At 51.7% G+C, this 20,662-nt stretch overlaps 1 protein-coding gene across 1 annotated transcript in view; it reads right to left on the reverse strand.

Moving 5' to 3' along the window:
* The window catches only part of COL28A1 (collagen type XXVIII alpha 1 chain), a 65,893-nt gene that overhangs the window by 25,039 nt on the left and 20,192 nt on the right, over window positions 1-20,662 (reverse strand). The window contains exons 11-23 of the mRNA XM_036759584.1: window positions 16,487-16,555; window positions 15,770-15,838; window positions 14,504-14,572; window positions 12,938-13,006; window positions 11,667-11,735; window positions 10,672-10,740; window positions 10,013-10,081; window positions 7,796-7,867; window positions 6,443-6,511; window positions 4,941-5,012; window positions 2,499-2,567; window positions 1,736-1,804; window positions 109-177 (exon numbers count right to left, since the gene is read on the reverse strand). Of these exons, the coding sequence (XP_036615479.1) occupies window positions 109-177; window positions 1,736-1,804; window positions 2,499-2,567; window positions 4,941-5,012; window positions 6,443-6,511; window positions 7,796-7,867; window positions 10,013-10,081; window positions 10,672-10,740; window positions 11,667-11,735; window positions 12,938-13,006; window positions 14,504-14,572; window positions 15,770-15,838; window positions 16,487-16,555 (903 nt within the window). The remainder of the gene's footprint in view (window positions 1-108; window positions 178-1,735; window positions 1,805-2,498; window positions 2,568-4,940; window positions 5,013-6,442; window positions 6,512-7,795; window positions 7,868-10,012; window positions 10,082-10,671; window positions 10,741-11,666; window positions 11,736-12,937; window positions 13,007-14,503; window positions 14,573-15,769; window positions 15,839-16,486; window positions 16,556-20,662) is intronic.

Here is a 20,662-nt window from a genome sequence, read left to right on the forward strand (position 1 = left end):
CCCTGCAGACCTCAAGCCTCCAAGAATCCACTTCACTTTCCATTAATCCTTCAGCCAGAGGCCCTCCTCACCTCTCAGAATGGAATGAAAAGGAGCATGCACACTTACAGCTGCTCCAGGATAGCCATCGCCTTTGGGGCCTGGAGCCCCCTCGGGGCCTTGAGGACCTTGGGCACCCTGGGGAGAACCGAGAGCAAACACCCAGTTAGTGATACCATAATCAACAGGACTTTGGGACAACCCTGAGCTCCAGATAGTCTTGTCAGATTCTACCCCAGAGAATAATGGGCAGGAAATGCTCCCAAGGCTTAGTTAATGGGCCTCCTGGAGATGACCCCAGGCCACAAATGTGCTCCTTTGGAGTAAATGAGGCAGGAGCCGAAATGGACATGAGCCAGGACAAAAACACCACCCAGAGAGTGGGGGAGAGTAAAGGGAGCTGGCCACCAGGACTCCCAGCTTTTACTGTCCAAGCCTAGCCTGGTCTGGAACGTAGAGATGAGAAATTCTGAGCTGCTGAAGATCTTAGAAATTCTGAAGTCTAGGAACTTCCAAGCAAGAGAAAAGGATGAGGAAAAACCCAGAGCTTCTGAGGCACAGGTGACCAAGGGTCCCTTCCAGAATCGGCCGTGGTCCGTGTAGCCCCTATCTGCAGCACAGACCGACCCTAGCCAGGCTCAAACAGATGGGCTGACACAAAACTGTGATGCACGGTGTGATGCTCGGGCAGAAAAGTCTCTGGCAAAGGGGCCGGAGCCAGTGCTGCAGTCAGGCTTGCCCAGAGCCTGTGGCTCGGAGACAGGGGCCAGCAGGGGCCGGGGATCCTTCCCCCCACGTCTTAGCAGCTGGCCCCTTTGCATTAGACGTGCGCAAAGGCAGAAGACAGGGACCATTGCTGGAACATGGGAGCCGGGGGGAAGGGAAGGCAAAGAGAAGCCCATCTGACCACTTCCTGTTCTCCTTGTATGACCCTGGACCCTTCGCTCGCCCTCTCTCAGCTTCAGTATCCCCACGTATAAAATGAGACCAACCAATAATAGTCCCTACTCATGGAGGGGGCTCAGTGCTAGACCAGTGGGCTTGGAGTCAGGAAGCCCCCTCCTCTCGAGTTCAAAACCAGCCTCAGAAATGCGTCAGCTGTGTGGCCCTGGATAAGTCACTTCACCCTGTGTGCCTCAGTTTCCTTATCTGTAAAATGAGCTGGAGAAGAAAATGGCAAACCCCTACCCCCCCTCCCCGTATCTCTGCCAAGAAAACCCCCAATGGGGTCATGGAGAGGCAGACACGACTGAACAACAACCTCACGGGGCTGTGGAGGACCTAATTAAATAACATTTGCCAAGTGTTTTGCAAACCTGAGAGTGCTATAGGAAAGTTAATTATCATGCTTAAGCTCCGCTAAAGGCGCCAAGGATGAGGAATTCCACTTTCTGTTTCAGCCTGGGGAGCAGCGGCAGCGGTTGCGGCAGTGCCAGGAGTAGTAGGAAGAGCGCGGCTGCAGAGCTTCACAACGATTGTCCCCTTTTGTTCTCACAGCTCGGGGAGGCACGTGCTGTGCTGATGAGGCAGAGGTAAAGGGCCTTATCCGGGGTCACAGAGCGAGCATCTGGGGTAGGTCTTCCTAACTGCTCTCTCCACTGTTCCCCCCAGCACAGCACAGGAGTGAGGATGGATGAGCCCTTGTGTCTAGAACCAGGAGTTGGAGGGAGGAGGAGGCAACGGGGCTGAACGGTACCTTGGGGCCTCGGATGGAAAATCCGGGTTCTCCTTTGAAGCCTGGCCTCCCGATCTCTCCTCTGTCTCCCTGCACACACAAACATACCCCGTTATTCACTACCCAGGTGTCCGGTCATCAGGGAACACAGCAGGGTCACATCCTCTGAGGCCGCGAGCCTGGGCAGGGCTGAGGGGCTGCCATAGCCTAGGAAGGCCAGGTGCAAAGCGAGGGGCATCTATCCATGGGCTTAGGAAAGACTGAATGGGGCTACGGAGCAAGGCCTGAGCCGGGGACCAGGAGGCCTGCGCTCCAGGCCCAGACTTAATGGGCCATATGACCGAAGCAAGCACAAGCCCTTTCTGGGCCTGTTTCTCACTCTAGAGATGGGGCTGCCGATGCTTCCGCTCCTGCCCCCCAGGCCTGATGAACTGCCAGAGGACCGGGACCCCTTCCTCCCACATCTGTCTTTTTGGGCTCATAAAGAGCCGTGGATGGAGCTTACAGCATTACTCCCTGCCCCAGGCATTAGGGAGAAAAATCACCCATCTGCACAGTCTTAGAAATGGCCATAGTGAGTGCCCAATCCCCTGCAGGATCCCCAGTAGGGAGAACCTCAAGACCCAGAGTGAGAGAGAGGCCATGATGCAGGCGCACTCCCCAACGCCTCTGGGTCTCCTCAGGCCAGCTGGAGCCTGCAGCTGGGGCCAGCCCTTGGCCAGCCTCTTCCTCCCAAAGAGCTCAGACCCCCTTTCACCTCAAACAACCAGGAGAACGTCTGTACCTTTGGCCCAGGAGGTCCTTGAATCGATGCCCCAGGCATGCCGAAGGGCCCCATGACACCAGGCTCACCCTGCAAGGGAGAAAACCAAAAGATGACGTTCCTTAACAACGATCTGGAAAAACTGAGGGCCTAGTCCTGGGGAACCTGCAGCCTGGAGGCCACATTCAGTCTTCTAGGTCCTTGGGTGCAGCCTTTTGGCTGAGTCCAAGTTTTACAGAACAAATCCTTTTATGAAGGGGTTTTGTTCTGTGAAGTTTGGATTCAGTCAAAGGGCCACACTTGAGAACCTAGGGGGCCCCACCCCTGGTCTACATCTAGAAAGGACCTTGGAGGCCATCAAGGCTGGCCCTCCTGATTCACTGTGCTGGAAAAAAGGAGGACATAAGACTCAGTCTGTGCCTCGTCATGCTAAAGTGGCTGACTGACCACCAGGGACACCTGGAGAGTTCAGCCGAGGAAACCCACAGGAAGCGAATTGCAGCTGTCAGATGTGGGCTGCTTCTGCTCTTCCAGGGCCAGAGGCCAGGCAGGGCCTGTCTGGTGGAGCCAGGTGACCCTGGATAAGTCATTTCAACATTCCGAGCCTGTTCCTTCTTCTGTAAAAGAGGGTTGGACTAAATCAGCACTAAGGTGCTCTGGCATTCAGCGGCACTCAGATTAGAAAAGGTTGGTCACAGAATACACACTGGCTATATGTGCCCACGGGTGGGGGCATAACACCATTCTGCCTCCAGCTGAGGAGCTTCTTGGCACCATAAGGTCTAATCTCATCTGGAAGACCAGGGACAGATCCCAAACTGGCTCAGCCCAAGGGACCCCTCCCAACAGACCCTAAAGATTCTACTGCAGGTCACTGAGGGGCCAGAGTCAGCCTCGATAAAGCTCTGGCCCACCACAGGCATGTGTTCTTTGGCTTAGGCTGCCTCCCCACCTTCCTGCTGCTGCTCAGTGTTTTCAGAGAATGCCAGCTCAGTCTTGTTCCCCAAGGAGTGACTCCCTGGAGGCCCCTGACTGGTCAAAGCCTGTCCTTCTATGGCCTGGGCCAGCCCTTCTTGACAGGTAACAGCTCTATCTCCCTGACTGTTTAGGCTGCCAGAGAAGGTCTGAAAACAGCTCTGCCCTGAGCATCAATCCCATCTGCCCACCCTGAAGCATGGCCCAGCAGTGGGAAGGAGGCAGGTGCCCAACATCTGGGGGCACCCAAGCCACCTTACAGGTGTGAACTTGGCAAAGGTAACAGATGACTTGCCCACTTAACCATGAGGCAGAGGGCAGCTCCCTTTGTCAGATGAGATAATTCTAGCCGAATTGTCAGGTGGTGAAGTCAGAGACATCTGGGCTGATGCCATAGAGTAAATGGAGCTTCGGAAACTTCAGTTTTTCAAACGTGGTTTGGGCTGGGCCATGGGAGTAGCCGAGCCTATGGTCATTCTCTGTCCTGGCATATCATCGGCTCTGGAGGCTTGGAAAACTCTGAGATATATAGAATGTTGGGGGCTTTGTCTCTGGGCACCGACGTGGTGGGGGCAGGCTGCCCCAAGGGCAAGGGCAACCTGTACCCACTAATCTCTGCGGCTGGCCGGTGGAATCTGCCCCAGGCATCTGCATTAGCTCTGGCTTTGGAACAGGTCATCAGAAAGACTGGTCACTCATGCCCCCACACCCACTTGCGTGATTCTGCTTTTAAAATCCAGATCCTTCTTGGGGCTCATTTGTACAGCTGGAGAGGCAGGTGGGTAGAGGCTGGCGGCTCAAGGATCCCTAAGCTTAGACAGGTCCGCTGGGCCTGATTTTCGGCAGGGTTTGGAGTCTGGCTTCCATGCTTGTCAAACAAATCTGGAGAGATTTCACGCTAGACACTTCAGCCACTCCAGCCAAGGCAGCCGACCATTCCATCTCCCTCCTCTCGGTCTGTTACAGACCATCCTTCCTGATGCTCCCCTCTCCCTGTGATCTCTGCCTCCTGGAATCCCGTCCCTCACCCTCCAGCTCCAGGCTCAGCTCAGGCTCTGCGGCAGCCAGAGACCTCCCCTGCTCCCCCAGTCCAGACAATAGTTTGTATTTAATTCTGTTTTCCCCAGTGAAGGGAGGATGGCCAGCATCTCTGTGGTCTTTGTACCCTTCGGTGCCCAATGAGGAGCCCGCACGCTCTTCCCGAGGGCACCAGTGACGGACTGCAGATAGAGTCTCCTCTTGTGCCCAGTCCATCAGCCGGGTTGGAGACTCGGAGCGCGAGATCGGGAGACGCATCCCGGCCTCGGCCCTTGGAGCGCTGTGTGACGGGGGCGAGCTGCTCCGCCTTCCAGCCTCAGTTTGTTCGTCTGTCCAATGGGGAGAGCCAAGCCGGCGCCATCTCCCTCGCGGGGAGTCAAGAGGTCGGGATGCCTCTTGCGCCCCGGCTCTAAAGGAGCCTGAGCCCCGCCTGAAGCTCCCGACACGTACCTTCGGACCCTCGGGACCCGCCACGCCCTTCTGCCCCGCGTTGCCCTTGCTCCCCTTCTTCCCCTCGTCACCCTGAAAATACAAGGATGAAAAGTGTGAATGGCCACTGACCAGGGACACCCGCGGAGAAGTGGCCTCTGCTCCGAGCCTCTCCCCCTCCAATCACCCTCCAGTAAGTTGTCAAAGCGACCTTGCGACCAGGGCAGCGAGGCGGGGCTATGCACTGAGCGCTGGGCTTAGAGGCAACTTAAGACCCGAGTTCAAATGCAGCCCCAGACACTTACTAGCTAGGTTACCCTGGCTAAGTCACTTCACCCCGTTTGCCTCAGTTTCTCATATATAAAATGAGCTGGAGAAGGAAATGGCAAGCCACTCCAGGATCTTTGCCAAGAAAACCCCAAATGGGTCCACGGAGAGTCGGACAGGACTGAAATGACTCTACAACAACGACCAGGTGACCTCCCTAATCCGTCCATTCCAATGAGTCCTCATCCCCAGAATCACACGCACAGTCCTCTGGCATTCAAAGCCCTTCACCACCTCCCTACCTCCTACTTTTTCAGTCTTTTTACCCCTTATAAGAGAAAGATAGAAAGAGAATAGAGAAAGGTAAAGAGAGATAGAGAGATAAGAAGAGAGATGGTAATATAGATAGATGGATGGATGAATGGATGGATGGATAAATAGATGGATAGATAGGTAGATGAATGGATTCATGGATAGATGGAGGGACAAATATATGGATAGATGGATAGATAGGTGGATGGATGGTTGGATAGATGGATGGATGGATGGAAGGATGGATAGATAGATACATGGATGGATGATATATAGACAATTGATAAAGGTATATAGATTGGTAGACAGTACAGACACAACCAAGATCTGCGGAGATCCTCTGTCCTGACTTATTGGAGATATGTAGATATCTCAGACAGGAGCTGCTGATGGGTAATGAATGGGGCCCAGACCTGAGCAGGGTCAGGAGAGGGAGCTGGATTGCTCTGGGGCCTCAGGCAGTACTTTCAACAATCCCTAGTTGTTCCCTAAGTCCAAGGCCCATATTCTTTACACCGCTACTCTCCAGGGATGCTCAGTGCTGGGCAGCCTCTGAAGGACTGAGGGGCATGTGAGCTCCAGACCAGCTGAAGAGTGATGGCCAGTGGGCATGGAAAGGTGTGGCCTGTTATCTATGGAGACTCACGCATGAAGTGGGGTAAAAGCTGTAAATGGGCAAGATGTCACCAGGAAAGGTCACCCAGCAATGTCATGAGGTTAAGACCATCCTGGAAGACCTCCAGCACTTTGGGAGGATTCCTGAGACGACATGGACAAAGGCCAGGGAAGGCAGGTCCAGGGGTAAGGGCGATCTGCACCATTGAAGGGAAGGGACAAAGAAGGGGTGATTGTGGCTCTTTCTGACTCCTCCCTCCACAGCACTCACTGTAGCCAGCAAGAGGACCACTCAAATTAACCCTGAGCAGCACACATCCCATGGATACCTTTGGGCCAGGCTGTCCTTTGCCAGGGGCTCCTTCTGGGCCTCTTGCCCCTGGAAGTCCAGCTTCCCCCTAGAGGTGAAGACATTGGTGTTAGTGGCTGACTCTGCTGACCAGGGGCCCCATCACCATCACCTGCTGATGGGTGGCCTAGGCCAACCCTTCACCCCAGGACTGAGCAGAATTTGGGAAAATTCACAAATCTGGTCAAAGTGAAGTAACCAATGGCCAAGGACCAGGCAGGGTCAGAAGATCCCAAACAGCAGAGGAAGCTGTGCTGTGACCAAGGAAATGAGGACATTGGGAAATACTTTAAGAAATCCTGAACTTACTCAGTAATGGCTTTCTTTACCAATTTCCAGTGATGGGCTGAGTGCTGGTCAGTTCTTCCTTCTGCCTGTTACCCCTCCTCCTTCCCCTCACTACATTTCTCCTCTTTTCTTTTCTTCTTTCTTTCCTTCCTTCCTCCCTCTCTCCCTACCTTCCTTCCTCCCTCTCCCTCCCTTCCTCCTTTCCTTCCTTCCTCCCTCCCTTCTTTCCTTTCTTTTTTCCTTCTCTCCCTTCCTTCCTCTTTCTCTCCCTACCTTCCTCCTTTCCTTCCTCCCTCCCCTCCTCCCTCCCCTCCTTCCTTCCTCCCTCCCTCCCTTCCTCCCTCTCTCCCTACCTTCCTCCTTTCCTTCCTCCCTCTCTCCCTCCCTCCCCTCCTCCCTCCCCTCCTTCCTTCCTTCCTTCCTTCCTTCCTTCCTTCCTTCCTTCCTTCCTTCCTTCCTTCCTTCCTTCCTTCCTCCTCCTCCCCCCATGCTACTTGGAGTCAGAAGACCTAAATCAGTTCATGTCCCAGCTTTGCCACTTACACATGTGTGACATTAAACAAGATATTTAACCTCTTTGGGGCTCAGCCCCCTCATTTGCCAAGTAAGTAGCTAGATTAAAGCCCTGTGAGGTCCCCACCAACTGTGAATCTCTGGCCTCATGGGACCACCTCCCCCACAGATCATGCAAACTGGACCCTGCAGAAAGTACAAAAGCTCTCGCCCTCCCTGGTGTGAGCCCTCATCTCATGGCCAGAGGTATCCGTGTCCTTCGTTAGATGCTCTTGGCTCTTGGCTCCATCTTGTTTCTGACGTCACAGTGCCCGCTCTTTAGAAAGTTGGGGGTGCACTCCCCCACCCTCACCTTGACCCTCCTGGCTCTCTCAGCGGGGCTCAGGTCTTGGGGCCACAGTGGGCCCCAAGGGCCTTCTTTTTGGGCCAAGGTGTTTGCCTTTGGCCAGCTGATTGAGAATCCCTGCTAGGGTCTGGAGGGCGCCGGGGCTCCAGAGCTGCTTCCCATGAACTGAGGAAAAGAGAATGTTACCTTCTTGCCCCCAGCTCCATCTTCTCCTGGGGATCCTGGCTGCCCTGGCAGCCCCACAGACCCTGGCTCTCCCTAGTGGGCAAGGAAAGAGTTGCACCTTTAGCTCCTGATGGCCAGAGAGGAGACCCACTCAGCCTAGGAGCCCCGGCACAGTGCACCTGGGCTTCCCTCCTCCCTTAAAACCAGCTCCGCCCCCCGCCCCTGCCCAGCCAAGGTCTTCAATCAAAATCTGGCTGCCCGCTTGGAACTTGGGAGAAGGAATTATTTAGGCACAAGGTGGACGAGAAGATCTCTGGGGTCCCTGCCAATTCCCTGGTTCTAGATTTTGTGACCTTTAATAAGTCTCTTGATCCCCTCATCCTCATCTGTAAAATGGGCAGGAGGGGGGAATGGATTGGGGGGGTGACTATGGCCCTTCTGGTTCTCAATGTCTTCCTCATTAATAGGCAATGGAATGAAGCAGGTGGGTGGGGCAGTGGGCAGAGGGCTGGGGTTGGAATCAATTTAAATCCTGCCCTAAACACTTCTTAGCTCTGTGAACCTGGGCATCAAGAGCCTGGGAAAGTCCCTCAATCCCTTCTGGGTTCAGTTTCCTCATTTGTAAAGTGGAGAGAAGTTTAACATCTCCTTCCTAGGACCTTTGGGAAGATCAGATGAACTTCCGTGGAAAGTGCTTTCCAAATCTGAAAGTACTACAGAAATGTACACTGGTATTGTGAGGCCTGTGACTCAAGTCACTAGCCCCAGTGATGTGAGGGTCACTTCTCCTTGGTAGAGTTCAGTGCCCTGTGTCTGGGGGAGGGGAGGGGGTGTCCCCAGACCTTCAGGCTCTAGGGATGCACCAAGAATGGATGGTTTAGTGGGTTCATGGTCTGGCTCTGATGCTTCTTAGCTGTGGGACCGTGGGCACACAGCTCACTTTCTCTAAGATGGGCCCCAGAATCTTTGCCCCGCCTCCCTCATGGGGTGTTGGGAAGGTCAGAGGAGACCAACTGAGCCCACTTTCACTTCTTAATCAGAGGCCCATGATCCCATCTTCCCTTTGGCCTGGGCTCAGTGCCATCCCTTCTACAAAGCTGAATCCAAACCAGGCATCTTGCCATGAGATCGGCCCCTGTTTGCCCATCAGGTACTGCTCCCTCCCTGCCATTAAAAGGGGGCAGGATAGTTTAATGGAGAGAGCACTGGGATTCTGAGGCAGAAGACCCAGGCTCAGATCTCCTCTGCTATCGATGAGCTGTGTGACCTTAGGAAAGTCCCTTTCCCTACTCCAGGCCTCAGTTTGCTTTTCTGCAAAATGGGGGTTCTGGATAAGAAGGTCTCTAAGGTCCTTCCATCCTAAATCCTTTGAAAATGGTAATTTTCTCCTACTGTACTTGGGCCTGAATCTACTTAAGTCTTGTAATGCCTAAGTACAAGTAAGCCTGTCAGTACCAGCCTTTGGGTGACAAATAAGGCCATCTCCAGGGCCCCTGTGCCTAGGATGCCTTTGGACACATTCCAGATCTCAGGAAGGAAGCTGGCAGTGAGGCCATCAAGGAGTAGCAGGGACCTCTGACACTGAAGCTCTGGGGCAGACCCTGGGATATGCAAATGCTGGAGGAGATGCTCAAATGCAAGTACTGGGATAGCCACTCTGACACGGAAGTCCTGGGATAGACCCTTCAAACTTGATGAGGTTAGGTGCTCTGACACTAGCCCCAGAGTCCTGGGAGAGCCCTTTGGACACTGAAGTTCAAGGATAGGCCTTGGATTCTGAAGCCTTGGGATAGACCCCTGGATATGCAAATGCTGGAGTTGATGCTTGAACACAAGTACTGGGATAGGCCCTCTGACATGGAAGTCCTGGGATAGACCCTTCAAACTTGATGAGGTTACGTGCTCTGACACTGGCCCTAAAGTCCTGGGAGAGCCCTTTGGACACTGAAGTTCAAGGATAGGCCTTGGATACTGAAGCCCTGGGGAAAAGGACAAGGCACAAAGGCGGCTTCTTCCCAGAGACATGACCAGAGCTGAGCTAGGGGACAGACCACATCCCCATATCAGATCGTATTTACTTTGAACACATAGGTAAATAGCATGGACTCCACTAGCAACATAACTACACATGGCCCTCAGAAGGGCCATGGCACCCATAGACATGAATCGACCCCACTCCAACCCCACCAAGCATACCAGTGACCACTTTGGAAGCAGGGAAGTCTGCTACACACTCACCTTTGGACCTGGGACTCCAGTTCCTACTGGTCCCCGAAGCCCAGTGGGTCCAGGCTGGCCCACTTCTCCCTGGGAAGGAAAGATCAGATATGTACTGAGTGCTGGGGGGAAAAATCAGGGATCCCTGGGAGCTCCAGTGCTCTTAGCCTTATCTTTGTGCACCTTCCATAAATCTCTGAAGGCCTTCATACCTGTCATACAAATTCCTGGATCTGATCTCCTGAGGAAAGAGAAGGGCACTCACATGTTTTAAACAAAAGGATGGTTGTGATTCCCCAGCACACAGAAGAAGAAAAGCCCTTGTGTTTCTTTGCCAGTAACCCTGGCAACAGATACTGGAGGGCACTCACAGACGCCTTTCTGACCGGCTCCTTGTCAGAGTTACTGACCTCAGCCTGAGCTCTAAGAGGGCTCGGTCAGGAGGATCCCAGAGCAGGAGACAAGGAATCTTCAAGGATCCAATAAAGGCAAAGCTTCTGTGGCCTGGGATCACAAATGCCAGCCTTTGGGGAGACTCCACAAGCATTGTGTGTCTGGTTGGGAGAAGCTGCTGCTTTTAAATGGTTATTTCCTGCCTTCCCAGTTGAGTTCTCATGGGCACTGGCAACTGACCCATGCTACTGACTTTAATTAAAATCTTCTTTTGTTTAGGACCTTACCTTGGGACCAGGGGAGCCCTGGCCTGGGGGTCCTTGGGGACCGGGAGGGCCGCTTGGACCTTGGATTCCCTTTCAAAGAAAAAGGAAAAGTGTTTAGGTTAAGAAGAAATTAATGGGCTGGTTTCCCCTCCTGTGGGATGAGTGAAGGTTCCAGAGTGAACAAATGATCTCACTGACTTGGCTTCATGCTTCTCCTGAGGGGCCTGGGACAGTGCAGCACCTGTGAGCAGTAAAAGTCTGCTGCACTCTAAACAGGATGTGAGGCCAGCCAGACCTTTAAGGATGGTGGAAGTTGGGGGCTTGTGCATCTCTTTTCAGTCTGAAAGATTTTCTGCACAGAATCCAAAAGGGAACAAAAATACCTAGGGCAGAGACAGAAAGATGTCAAGTGGGGCTGGCAATGTGCAGGCTCCTCGAGCCAATTCAATAAACAGGATTGGTGCTCCATGATGGGAGTTGCCTCTGAGGTCATTGGCTGCCATGAACTTAAGGGGTCTGCACCCTCTCCATAGTCTGTCTCCCTGATCTAGCAGACCTCTTTAGCCTTTCCTGGACTCCTCTTCATTCCCCTTATTCTGGAGGCAGCCCAGTGCACTGCAGTGAGGTATTCAGTGCCTAGACACAGCTCCTCCTCCCGGGTGCTCATTGGCAATGATTGCCTTAGGACTGAAGCAGCTGGGAGCGGCAAGGATTTTCCCACAAGCCAGAGGAGAGATCCAGAGGGCAGATTTGCCGGGCAGGAGATGGCAGCAGCCTGGGGAACAGAGATTTCCTGCTGCATCACATGACAGAAGCAGCGATGAACAGGGCACAGCTCGAGATGGGGACTCATGGCCCACATTCCTGAACCCCAGCCCCACGTCTGTGTGAGCCGAAGGAGGGAGGGAGGATATTCGACCATGCAATTCCAGAATCTAGCCTCCAGACGGGTCCTTCAGTGGAAGGGGATTTCTCGAGTGTTCTCTACTGAACTTGAAAGGAAAGATCGCATGTACCTGATCACCCTGAGTCCCGAGTCCAGGGGCACCCCTTGGCCCTTGAGGTCCCACAGGTCCCAAATCCCCCTGTGGGGAAAGGAAGACGATCTGTGTGTCAGAATAAGGTAGCCATGATTGTGCCGGTGCACACTTCTAGAATGTACACTCACCACCCTGAGAGGGAAGTGTTCCCACCCCCCTCCTGACTCCCAACATTACACATGAGGTGACAGATATGAAGGGATTTACCCGAGGATACACAGCTAGAAAAGCCCTGAGCCGCCATTAGAACCCACATCTTCTGACTCGGAGATATCACGACATGGGGGAAGAATGGTGCCCGAGTGTGAGCCCAAAGACCCCGGGTCAGGGCCCAGCTCTTCTCCCTGCTACGGGGGCCAGAGAATAGCAATGCCGGGACTTATTTTTACTTCTACTTATTGATCTCTCGGGTAATGGGCACATCATTAGTCTCCCCAAACCAAAACCACAATAATGCCGGCCCTTCTGGGAAGGAAGAGCCGATGGACAAAATGATACAAATGTGCACACACGAAGATAAGACACCGTATTCCTTTCTCACCATCCCCCGTTCCCCATTTAACAGAGGGCGGCGGCCGTCGTTCGATGACTTGGAGCCTGCCTGTGAATTGTCGGGTGCTAGGATTCGGCAGCTACTTCCGGCGCCGTAAAGTCGGGATGTTGGTTTGGGGTTTGGGGTTGTGTTAGGGTGGGGGTGTTGGGGGAGGAACGATTTGTTTACACCCTACACAGCTCAGGCTGATTTTCTTCTTCACTTTGCATCGCCATTTGGTCCTGAGCTGCCAACGGTTTGTCCGACCGCCCCCAGCTCCTCCCTGGTCCCAATCACCCCTCGAGGGAGATCAGACACCAAGCCAGCTCAGCCAAGAGCAGCTGCCCTGGTGGGGGGAGGGGTTCCTCCCCAGCTAGAGTCCGTGACTCTCTCCTGGCCTCAAAGGGGTGTTCTGGATGGTTCAAGTTATTGGGAGTCTGAGGACCTGGTGAGTGGGGCATCGCTGGAGCCAACGTGGGTGTTCATGACAACTGGAAATCATTCTGGGCACCAACATTTCCAACCCATGACCCCCGCCTACAGCAACTCGACCCATTCCTCACTTGACTGAGTGGCTGGTTTGTGGATTTCCAATAATGTGACACCATCAATTCACTCATTCATTTGTTCACTCATTCATTCATTCACTCATTCATTTGTTCATTCATTCATTCAGAGCAGCTTTGTCTGACCTGCAATCTGAGTAGCCACATACCTTGTCCCCTTTGATTGATAGACCCTGGAGTCCTTGGGGGCCAATGGGCCCATCAGAACCCTTTTCACCCTGGAAATAACACAGTGGTGTATCAGTGAACTCAGGTTAGGATTCAGGAAACAGTTATGCATCATGCCAAGTGAATGAGGGATTGAGGCGTCAGGCTGACCCCTGAGATGAAGCCATCACGCACCTCCCACCCAGCACAGGTCCATCTGTGCTCCCTGAGAAACTGCCATTTGTGAAGGCTGACCTGGGAATTCTCTCATTGTCCCAGAGTGACCAACTGGGAACCAAGCAAGACCTGGACCCAAAGCCCAGGTGCTCTTCCTCTGGTACCTGGGCTGAGCCCTGTATTGAGGCCTTGCATGTGGTTTTGTGTCTGAATGTATGTGTGCGTGTGTGTGTCTATGTGTCTATGTTTATGTCTATGTATGTGTCTATGTGTGTCTGTGTCTATGGATGTGTGTGTCTATGTTTATGTGTATGTATGTGCATGCATATGTGTGTCTATGTGTGTCTGTGTCTATGGATGTGTGTGCATGTCTATGTGTCTATGTTTATGTCTATGTATGTGTCTATGTGTGTCTGTGTCTATGGATGTGTGTATGTACACATATGTGTGTGTGACTACTCCACTCTTTTTGCCAGTGAGGTCTTGTGAGTCTGCAGCCCCATCTGTGACCAGCTCGGGGTTCTGCACCTTGCAGATACCTGAAGACTGATATATATGTCTACTCAAGGTCACAGAGCTCAGCACCCCTGATACTCTGCCCTCCCATCTCCAGTATTTGCAGGGGCTCCAGACATGACAATGTCCTCCCCAAACTGTGACCCCCAGAACTAAGCAGAGGGCATCTGATCAGAGCTGGGACCAGAGAACCCTCCCCTCCCTTGTCCTGGGCTCAGGGCACCCAGGGCAGCCTCTGAACGCCTTAAATAATGTGGCTGCTAAGTTAGCACAGCAAGCTTGTGTCCCCACATCTTCTCCAGCCACATCTCCATCAGCAAAAATGAGCTCCTGAAGGACAAGGACTGTTGGGGGCAGAAAGGGGATGTTGTCCTCTGTAAGTGACCCCTTCTCAGCCAACCTTCTGCCTTCTTCACTCCCTCCAGCTTCTTGTGGGGTCCTCCCAGGGCAGTCACTCTATCATAAGGTTAAGTCCTCTCAGTGGGGTACATGGGGCTATCCACCTGGCCCGTGGTGACTCCAGAGTCCAGCATCTCTGTTGTCCTAGCCAGGGTAGCCTGACTTGTCCCAAAAGCAGACCTCTGTTAGTCAGAGATGTCCCTGGAGCAGAATTGAGCCCATCCCCTTGTTGGCAGGGAGAGGCCCCTTACAGCCACTGCCTTCAGGATGATGAGATACTCCAGAAGTATTTCTGACTTGGAGCAGAGGAAGCCAGGAAGCCTCCCTGAGCCTGGCCTGCATACAAATGGTGCCCAGCTGGGGCCAACTGTTCTGACCACTCAGCTAACATTGGTGAGATGGGCACATACCCACTGTATGTCTGAAATGTTTTCATTTCTTACTCAAGTCTGTCAAACACTCAGTTTGGGTGTTACCTTGGGGCCCGGAAGTCCTTCTCCAGGTATTCCTCTCTCTCCTGGGGCTCCTTCAGGACCCCGGGGACCCTGATTACAGAGGGAGGAGGAGAAGAAGAGAGGGAGGAAGGAGCGAGAGAGAGAGAGAGAGAGAGAGAGAGAGAGAGAGAGAGGGAGAGAGATGAGCACAGCTCTGGTATTCACCAGAGAGGCTTGTGCTCTTTGGGGTCCCCTGCATTTGGGGTCTGGCTGTATACCATCTGTCGAAATAGTAAATGCAGCAACAAAGACAGCCTGCCATTCATCACCCTCTGTGGCCAGACTCCCTGGGATGCCAGTTCTAGTCCTAGGGGCCTCCATGGAGGCGGGTGCTGAGGACCTCAGGATGTCTCCACCAGGAGGCATGGCCAAAAGTGCCTGCAAAAAGGCTGAAGTAACTGGGATTGCTTGGCCTGGAGAGCACTCAGATAACAAGGAGGACCTTGGACCATGGCTTTGGAGATCATCAGACCCTTTAAAGTCCCCTTCCTGCTCAATGTAAAGACCTTTGCTATCATTTGTTTCAGAAATGGGCATCTGGTCACCTAACTTGAACTGCCCAGAGCAGGTGAACCAGAGGTGGGTGAGAAAGCAAGGGTGTCGGAGCCTCCCAAGGAGCTGCAAAGCTGAGAGAGACCCCATGGCTCCTAGGGACCAGATCCCAGCCCCAGTCCCCACCACAAGCAAGCTGCCGAGGAGAGAGACTACGGGAAAGCCAAGGTCATCTGGGCCTTCGGGATACCCTTGTCCATCTGTTTGCTTTCCAGGCACCTTGTTTGGGGTCCTTTCTTTTCTTCTAAGATAACAGCAAGCCAATAGACTCAGCTGTTCATGCTCTGTCCCGGGGCAGGGTGACCATCCCCTTCCACAAGGAGGAGACCAAGAATGCCAGAGTAACTGAGCCACATGTCCAAGGACGCGCAGTGTTGGGGACAGTGAGGTGAGGGCATTAGGTAAGGAGCAGGGTCTTGTCTCAGACACTCCCCATCCTGATGCAGCAGCTGAAGCTCTGAAAGATCGTCTGGCACATGCCAGGAAGAGCCTGGCATCTGTTCGGGCCAGCAGCTCAGCCCCCACCTGTATGCCCGTGATTCCCCCTGCTCTGGCTCCCACCTCCTCACAGCCCCTCTCTCATTGTCCAAGTTCCATTCCTCTCCTGCCTCTGCCAGGGGAACCCTGAGAGGGTTGAGACTCATCCTTTTCCTTCAGTCATTCCCCTAAGTCATGGGCACAGCTTACAGTACTTACAGTTTGTCCTGGCTCACCAATCCCAATGGGTCCTGGAGCCCCAGGCCGGCCCTCTCGCCCTCTTTCTCCCTAACAGAAAGGGAGGACATTGAGTCACTGCTGCCATTCCTGACTGTTAAAAACCCCAAAGTATCTTCAGAGATCACAAAGAAAGGCATCCTGGGGGATGCAGGATGTCAGGACACGGCAGGCGCTGGGCCAGGTGAGCAGAGGGACCATGATGTTAAAGCCATCGATCTGAAACCTTTCAAAACCAGGTCTCCCAGCAGAGGGCCAGCTTCAGCCAATTCTGCTCCAGCCCCGGCTGGGCCCCTCCATGCCCTCTGCATAAGTGGATTAGACCAGGGCTCCAGTCCTTCTGGGTGCCCTCTCTGTCTGATAAAAACATCAAGCTCTGGGTGCGAGGGGCAAAATGGGCATATTGGTATATGGGTGACCAGCTCAGGAGCAAACAGACCCCCCTCCATCTTTTCCCACCCAGCTAATGGGAAGGTTGGGAGCGCCATGTGCCCAGGTCACGGGCACCCATGTCCCTCCCACTGGATTTCTGGAGTAATTGCAACCCAAACCACTGGGAGAGATTGAGAAGGGCTTCAGCTCATCTCACACACTCCCAAATTGTTGGAGCAGGCCTTCCCTGCCCACCCCAGACAGTGCCCCAGGGCTGTGGCCTGGCTGAAGTTCCCACCAGGGCTCCGAGGTGGTAAGAATCCTTACCTTTAGCCCTTGCTGCCCAATGCCAGGGGGACCAGGAGGACCATAAGGACCAGCAGGGCCTGGCTCACCCTAGAAGAAAGTGTTACATTAGGTTCATTACTTTGATTATTATCACATCATGACAGTTTCCCAGGATTCTTCGGCTGAGGGGGCATGTTCATCCGAGGGCTCCATGTTCTCACTACAACCACCGCAAAGATGGACATGGATTGGCAACAGGAGACTCCCCTGGGAGCTGCAGACTCGTGTCCAGTCCTGGGGGGATTGGGTTCTGATAAAAATGTGAAGGTCCTAGGTTGACACACCCCTTCCATCAGTTGTGGGTCATGGGATTGAAATTCAATTTTAAAAATATTTATTTAGTATCTGCTGCGTGCAAGCCATTAAGGTTGGAAACCACTGGCACATTTTCATTTAGTGGTCAACAGCAATGCTTCTGGGGCAGTCCCTATCCAAGATGTGAGCCCCGGCCTTGTCCAGTCCTTTTACACTGACCAACGGAAGAAATATTGGGAGAGACCATGTAATCTGGAAAGAGGAAGGTGTCTGTATATGCTCATCAATACCCCAGACCAACAAAGGGTAGAAGCCGGCCCTCTGCTGGGGTCATGCTGCCCGGTGCTCCCACCTCCTGGGCAGGCCCTGGGACAGAGCTCAGAAGCCCTACCTTGGTCAGCGGTCAATATATTGTTATACTTTATAATAAGTTATAATAATTTAATACTATAAGCTTGGGATTCATTAAACCCCCTTACCCCTTACTAAATTCCATCCTTTCTCCGTCAAACCCCCAAACCAGAGGATATACACTTAGCTGAGCACCACACGGACTCACAGGGACACGATAGGTGTATCTATTATTATAGAGCTGTAGTATAAAGACATTCCAATGCTAAATACTACAATGCCATAAAGTCATGACGTTTACATAACAATATTGTCCCCTTCAGTATTCCAACTTTTTCACATTCTGTACTATCCCAGTATTGTAAAAAGTCATCTTCCACATTCACAAATTAAAGGGCTTTCTACTTCCACAAACAATAAACTACCCTCTATTTCAAGCGACATAATATATAACCCAACGACCCCTATAACCTAGAAAACTCCCCTGTTAATGTAGCTTAACCCAAGGCAGAGCACTGAAAATACTTAGACGGACTTTAACAAGTCCCATAAACACAAAGTTTGGTCCTGGTCTTACGGTTAATTATAATTAAACCTACACATGCAAGTTTCCGCTGCCCAGTGAGAATGCCCTCAAAATTATTCATAAATCAACAGGAGCAGGCATCAGGCACACCACAGGTAGCCCATCATGCCTTGCTGTGGGATACAGCAGCGACTAACATCAAACCACGAACAAAAGTTTGACTGAATTATAATTATCTGGGTTGGTAAATTTCGTGCCAGCCACCGCGGTCATACAATTAACCCAAATTAACAGAAAACCGGCGTAAAGTGTGTTTAAGCACTAACAACCAATAAAGCTAATATTTAACTAAACTGTAATACGCTCTAGTTAACATTAAAATACACAGCTAGAGTGGCTTTATCTACGCTGAAGACACTATAGCTAAGAAACAAACTGGGATTAGAGACCCCACTATGCTTAGCCCTAAACCAAGATAATCCGATAACAATATTATTCGCCAGAGAACTACTAGCCAGCGCTTAAAACTCAAAGGACTTGGCGGTGCCCTAAACCCACCTAGAGGAGCCTGTTCTATAATCGATAAACCCCGATAAACCTCACCCATTCTTGCCAATACAGCCTATATACCGCCATCGTCAGCCTACCCCATAGGGAAAAAAAGTAAGCAAGATCATAAATCATAAAAACGTTAGGTCAAGGTGTAGCATATGAATGGGAAAGAAATGGGCTACATTTTCTAAATTAGAATATAACGAACTACCTTATGAAACCTAAGATACTGAAGGAGGATTTAGTAGTAAATTAAGAATAGAGAGCTTAATTGAAATAGGCAATAGGACGCGCACACACCGCCCGTCACCCTCCTCAATTAAAACCCAAAACATAAATAATAAAACTCAAACAAAAAGAGGAGAAAAGTCGTAACATGGTAAGTGTACTGGAAGGTGCACTTGGAGTATCAAAATGTAGCTTATAATAAAGCATTTAGCTTACACCTAAAAGATTTCAGTTAATACTGACCATTTTGAGCCAATCATAGCCCTAACACCCATCAAAAAAATTATCTCAACAAACAAAAAAAAACATTTAACCTATCACAGTATAGGAGATAGAACAGATAAACAGGCGCAATAACATTAGTACCGTAAGGGAAAAATGAAAGACCAATTAAAAGCACCAAAAAGCAAAGATTTAACCTTTTACCTTTTGCATAATGATTTAGCCAGTCAAACCGGACAAAAAGAGTTACGCCCGCCTCCCCGAAATCAAGTGAGCTACTATAAAACAGTACACCAGAACCAACTCGTCTATGTAGCAAAATAGTGAGAAGATTTTATAGTAGAGGTGAAAAGCCAACCGAACTTGAAGATAGCTGGTTGTCCAAAACATGAATTTTAGTTCAACTTTAAATTTAATCAAAGTTCTAAAAATCATAACAAATTTAAAATCTAGTCAAAAGAGGGACAACTCTTTAGATGATGTAAACAAATTTCCTTAGAGGATAATGCTCATTACAAAAACATTGTGGGCCTAAAAGCAGCCACCAATTAAGAAAAAGTTAAAGCTCAAATGTACTAACATCTTAATACCAATAATTTTACCAAATTCCCTAACTTTACATTAGACGATTTTACAACTTCGTAGAAGACATAATGCTAAAATCAGTAACAAGAAACAATTCTCCTTGCACAAGCCTATATTAGTAACGGAGCAACCACTAACAATTAACAAGCCAGTAAAGATAATCATTAACCAGGGAAATTATTAACCCATTGTTAACCCGACACAGGAGGAGCGCATTAAAGGAAAGATTAAAAAGGATAAAGGAACTCGGCAAACAAAAACCCCACCTGTTTACCAAAAACATCACCTCCAGCAATCTGAGTATTAGAGGCAGTGCCTGCCCGGTGAGTTTAACTTTAACAGCCTTGGTGTCCTGACCAGCTCACTCCGCACAGGCATAGCCGGGGGGCAGGGGGAGGAGCCTCCACCAGGACCCAGGGCACAGTCCCACCCCCACTACCAGGTAGTCTCTCTTCCCAGGTGCCCCCCCTTCCTGATCACTTTGGGCAGACTACAGAAGCTGCCCAAGTCCATGTCCACACTCCTGAGGGCTCTGGGGCAGCTGCAGCTCCCCAGCTGGCCAGAGGCCCCCCTGGCTGTCCCTTCACCTCTCTGCAGAACAGAAATCCATTGCCTGGCCTCCCTCTCCCATGCTGGGTGAGACAGGGGACAGAGAGGCAGCTTCTGGGATGGACACACCTGAGTCTTCCTCCCCTCCCACACCTTCAAGGGGCCAAGGTCCTGGAAGCTGAGGGACATGGCTGAATTCGAGCAGACTCTGCTGAGATCTAAGCCTGGGGCCTGGGGTCCATTGTGAGGCTTGGCTTTGTGCTCCTGGGTGCTGGCTGCCAGGGCAGGCTGGACAGTGTCCCAGTCAGGTCTTAGCCTTTTGATTCTCCCTGGGACCCAGGAAAGGTGAAAGGACCAGTTGGTATGAAGCAGGCCCTTGTGCCACGGTCTCTGATCACACAATGAAATGAAGGCAAGCAGCCCCACTGGTGCCAGACCAGGCAGGGCAAGGCTCTGCAGAGCGATTTGGCCACATGCAGTAGTTTAGCTTGAGTCAGGGCAGCTCTATTCTCCAGAAACAACATCCTGAACCTCCCGAAACTTTCTTAAACTTGAGAGAGAGCACTCCTGGACAGCACCCTGGGACAAGCTAAACTTGCTTCTCTCTGAGAAGAGGGAGCATCCATTCCTTCCTGCCGCTAACAGCTTTATGCCTGCCATGCTTGCACAGACCTCACTGCTTCTGCAAAGAACAGAATGACCATTTGTCCAGCACATTGGAAAGCAGGAGGGCCACTGCCCCATCACTTGCATTTGGTGGGGAGTGTATGGGATGTAACATGTGAATTGAGTGCCCTAAAATGCTGCTTGAATCATTCCATAATCCAAGGACTTAAGGAGTAGAGCCCTCAAGAGGTCCATGAAGTCCTGGGACGTGGAGAGGAGGA

Source organism: Trichosurus vulpecula, chromosome 5 (assembly GCF_011100635.1).
Source record: "Trichosurus vulpecula isolate mTriVul1 chromosome 5, mTriVul1.pri, whole genome shotgun sequence".
In the NCBI taxonomy this organism is placed as follows: Eukaryota; Metazoa; Chordata; class Mammalia; order Diprotodontia; family Phalangeridae; genus Trichosurus; species Trichosurus vulpecula.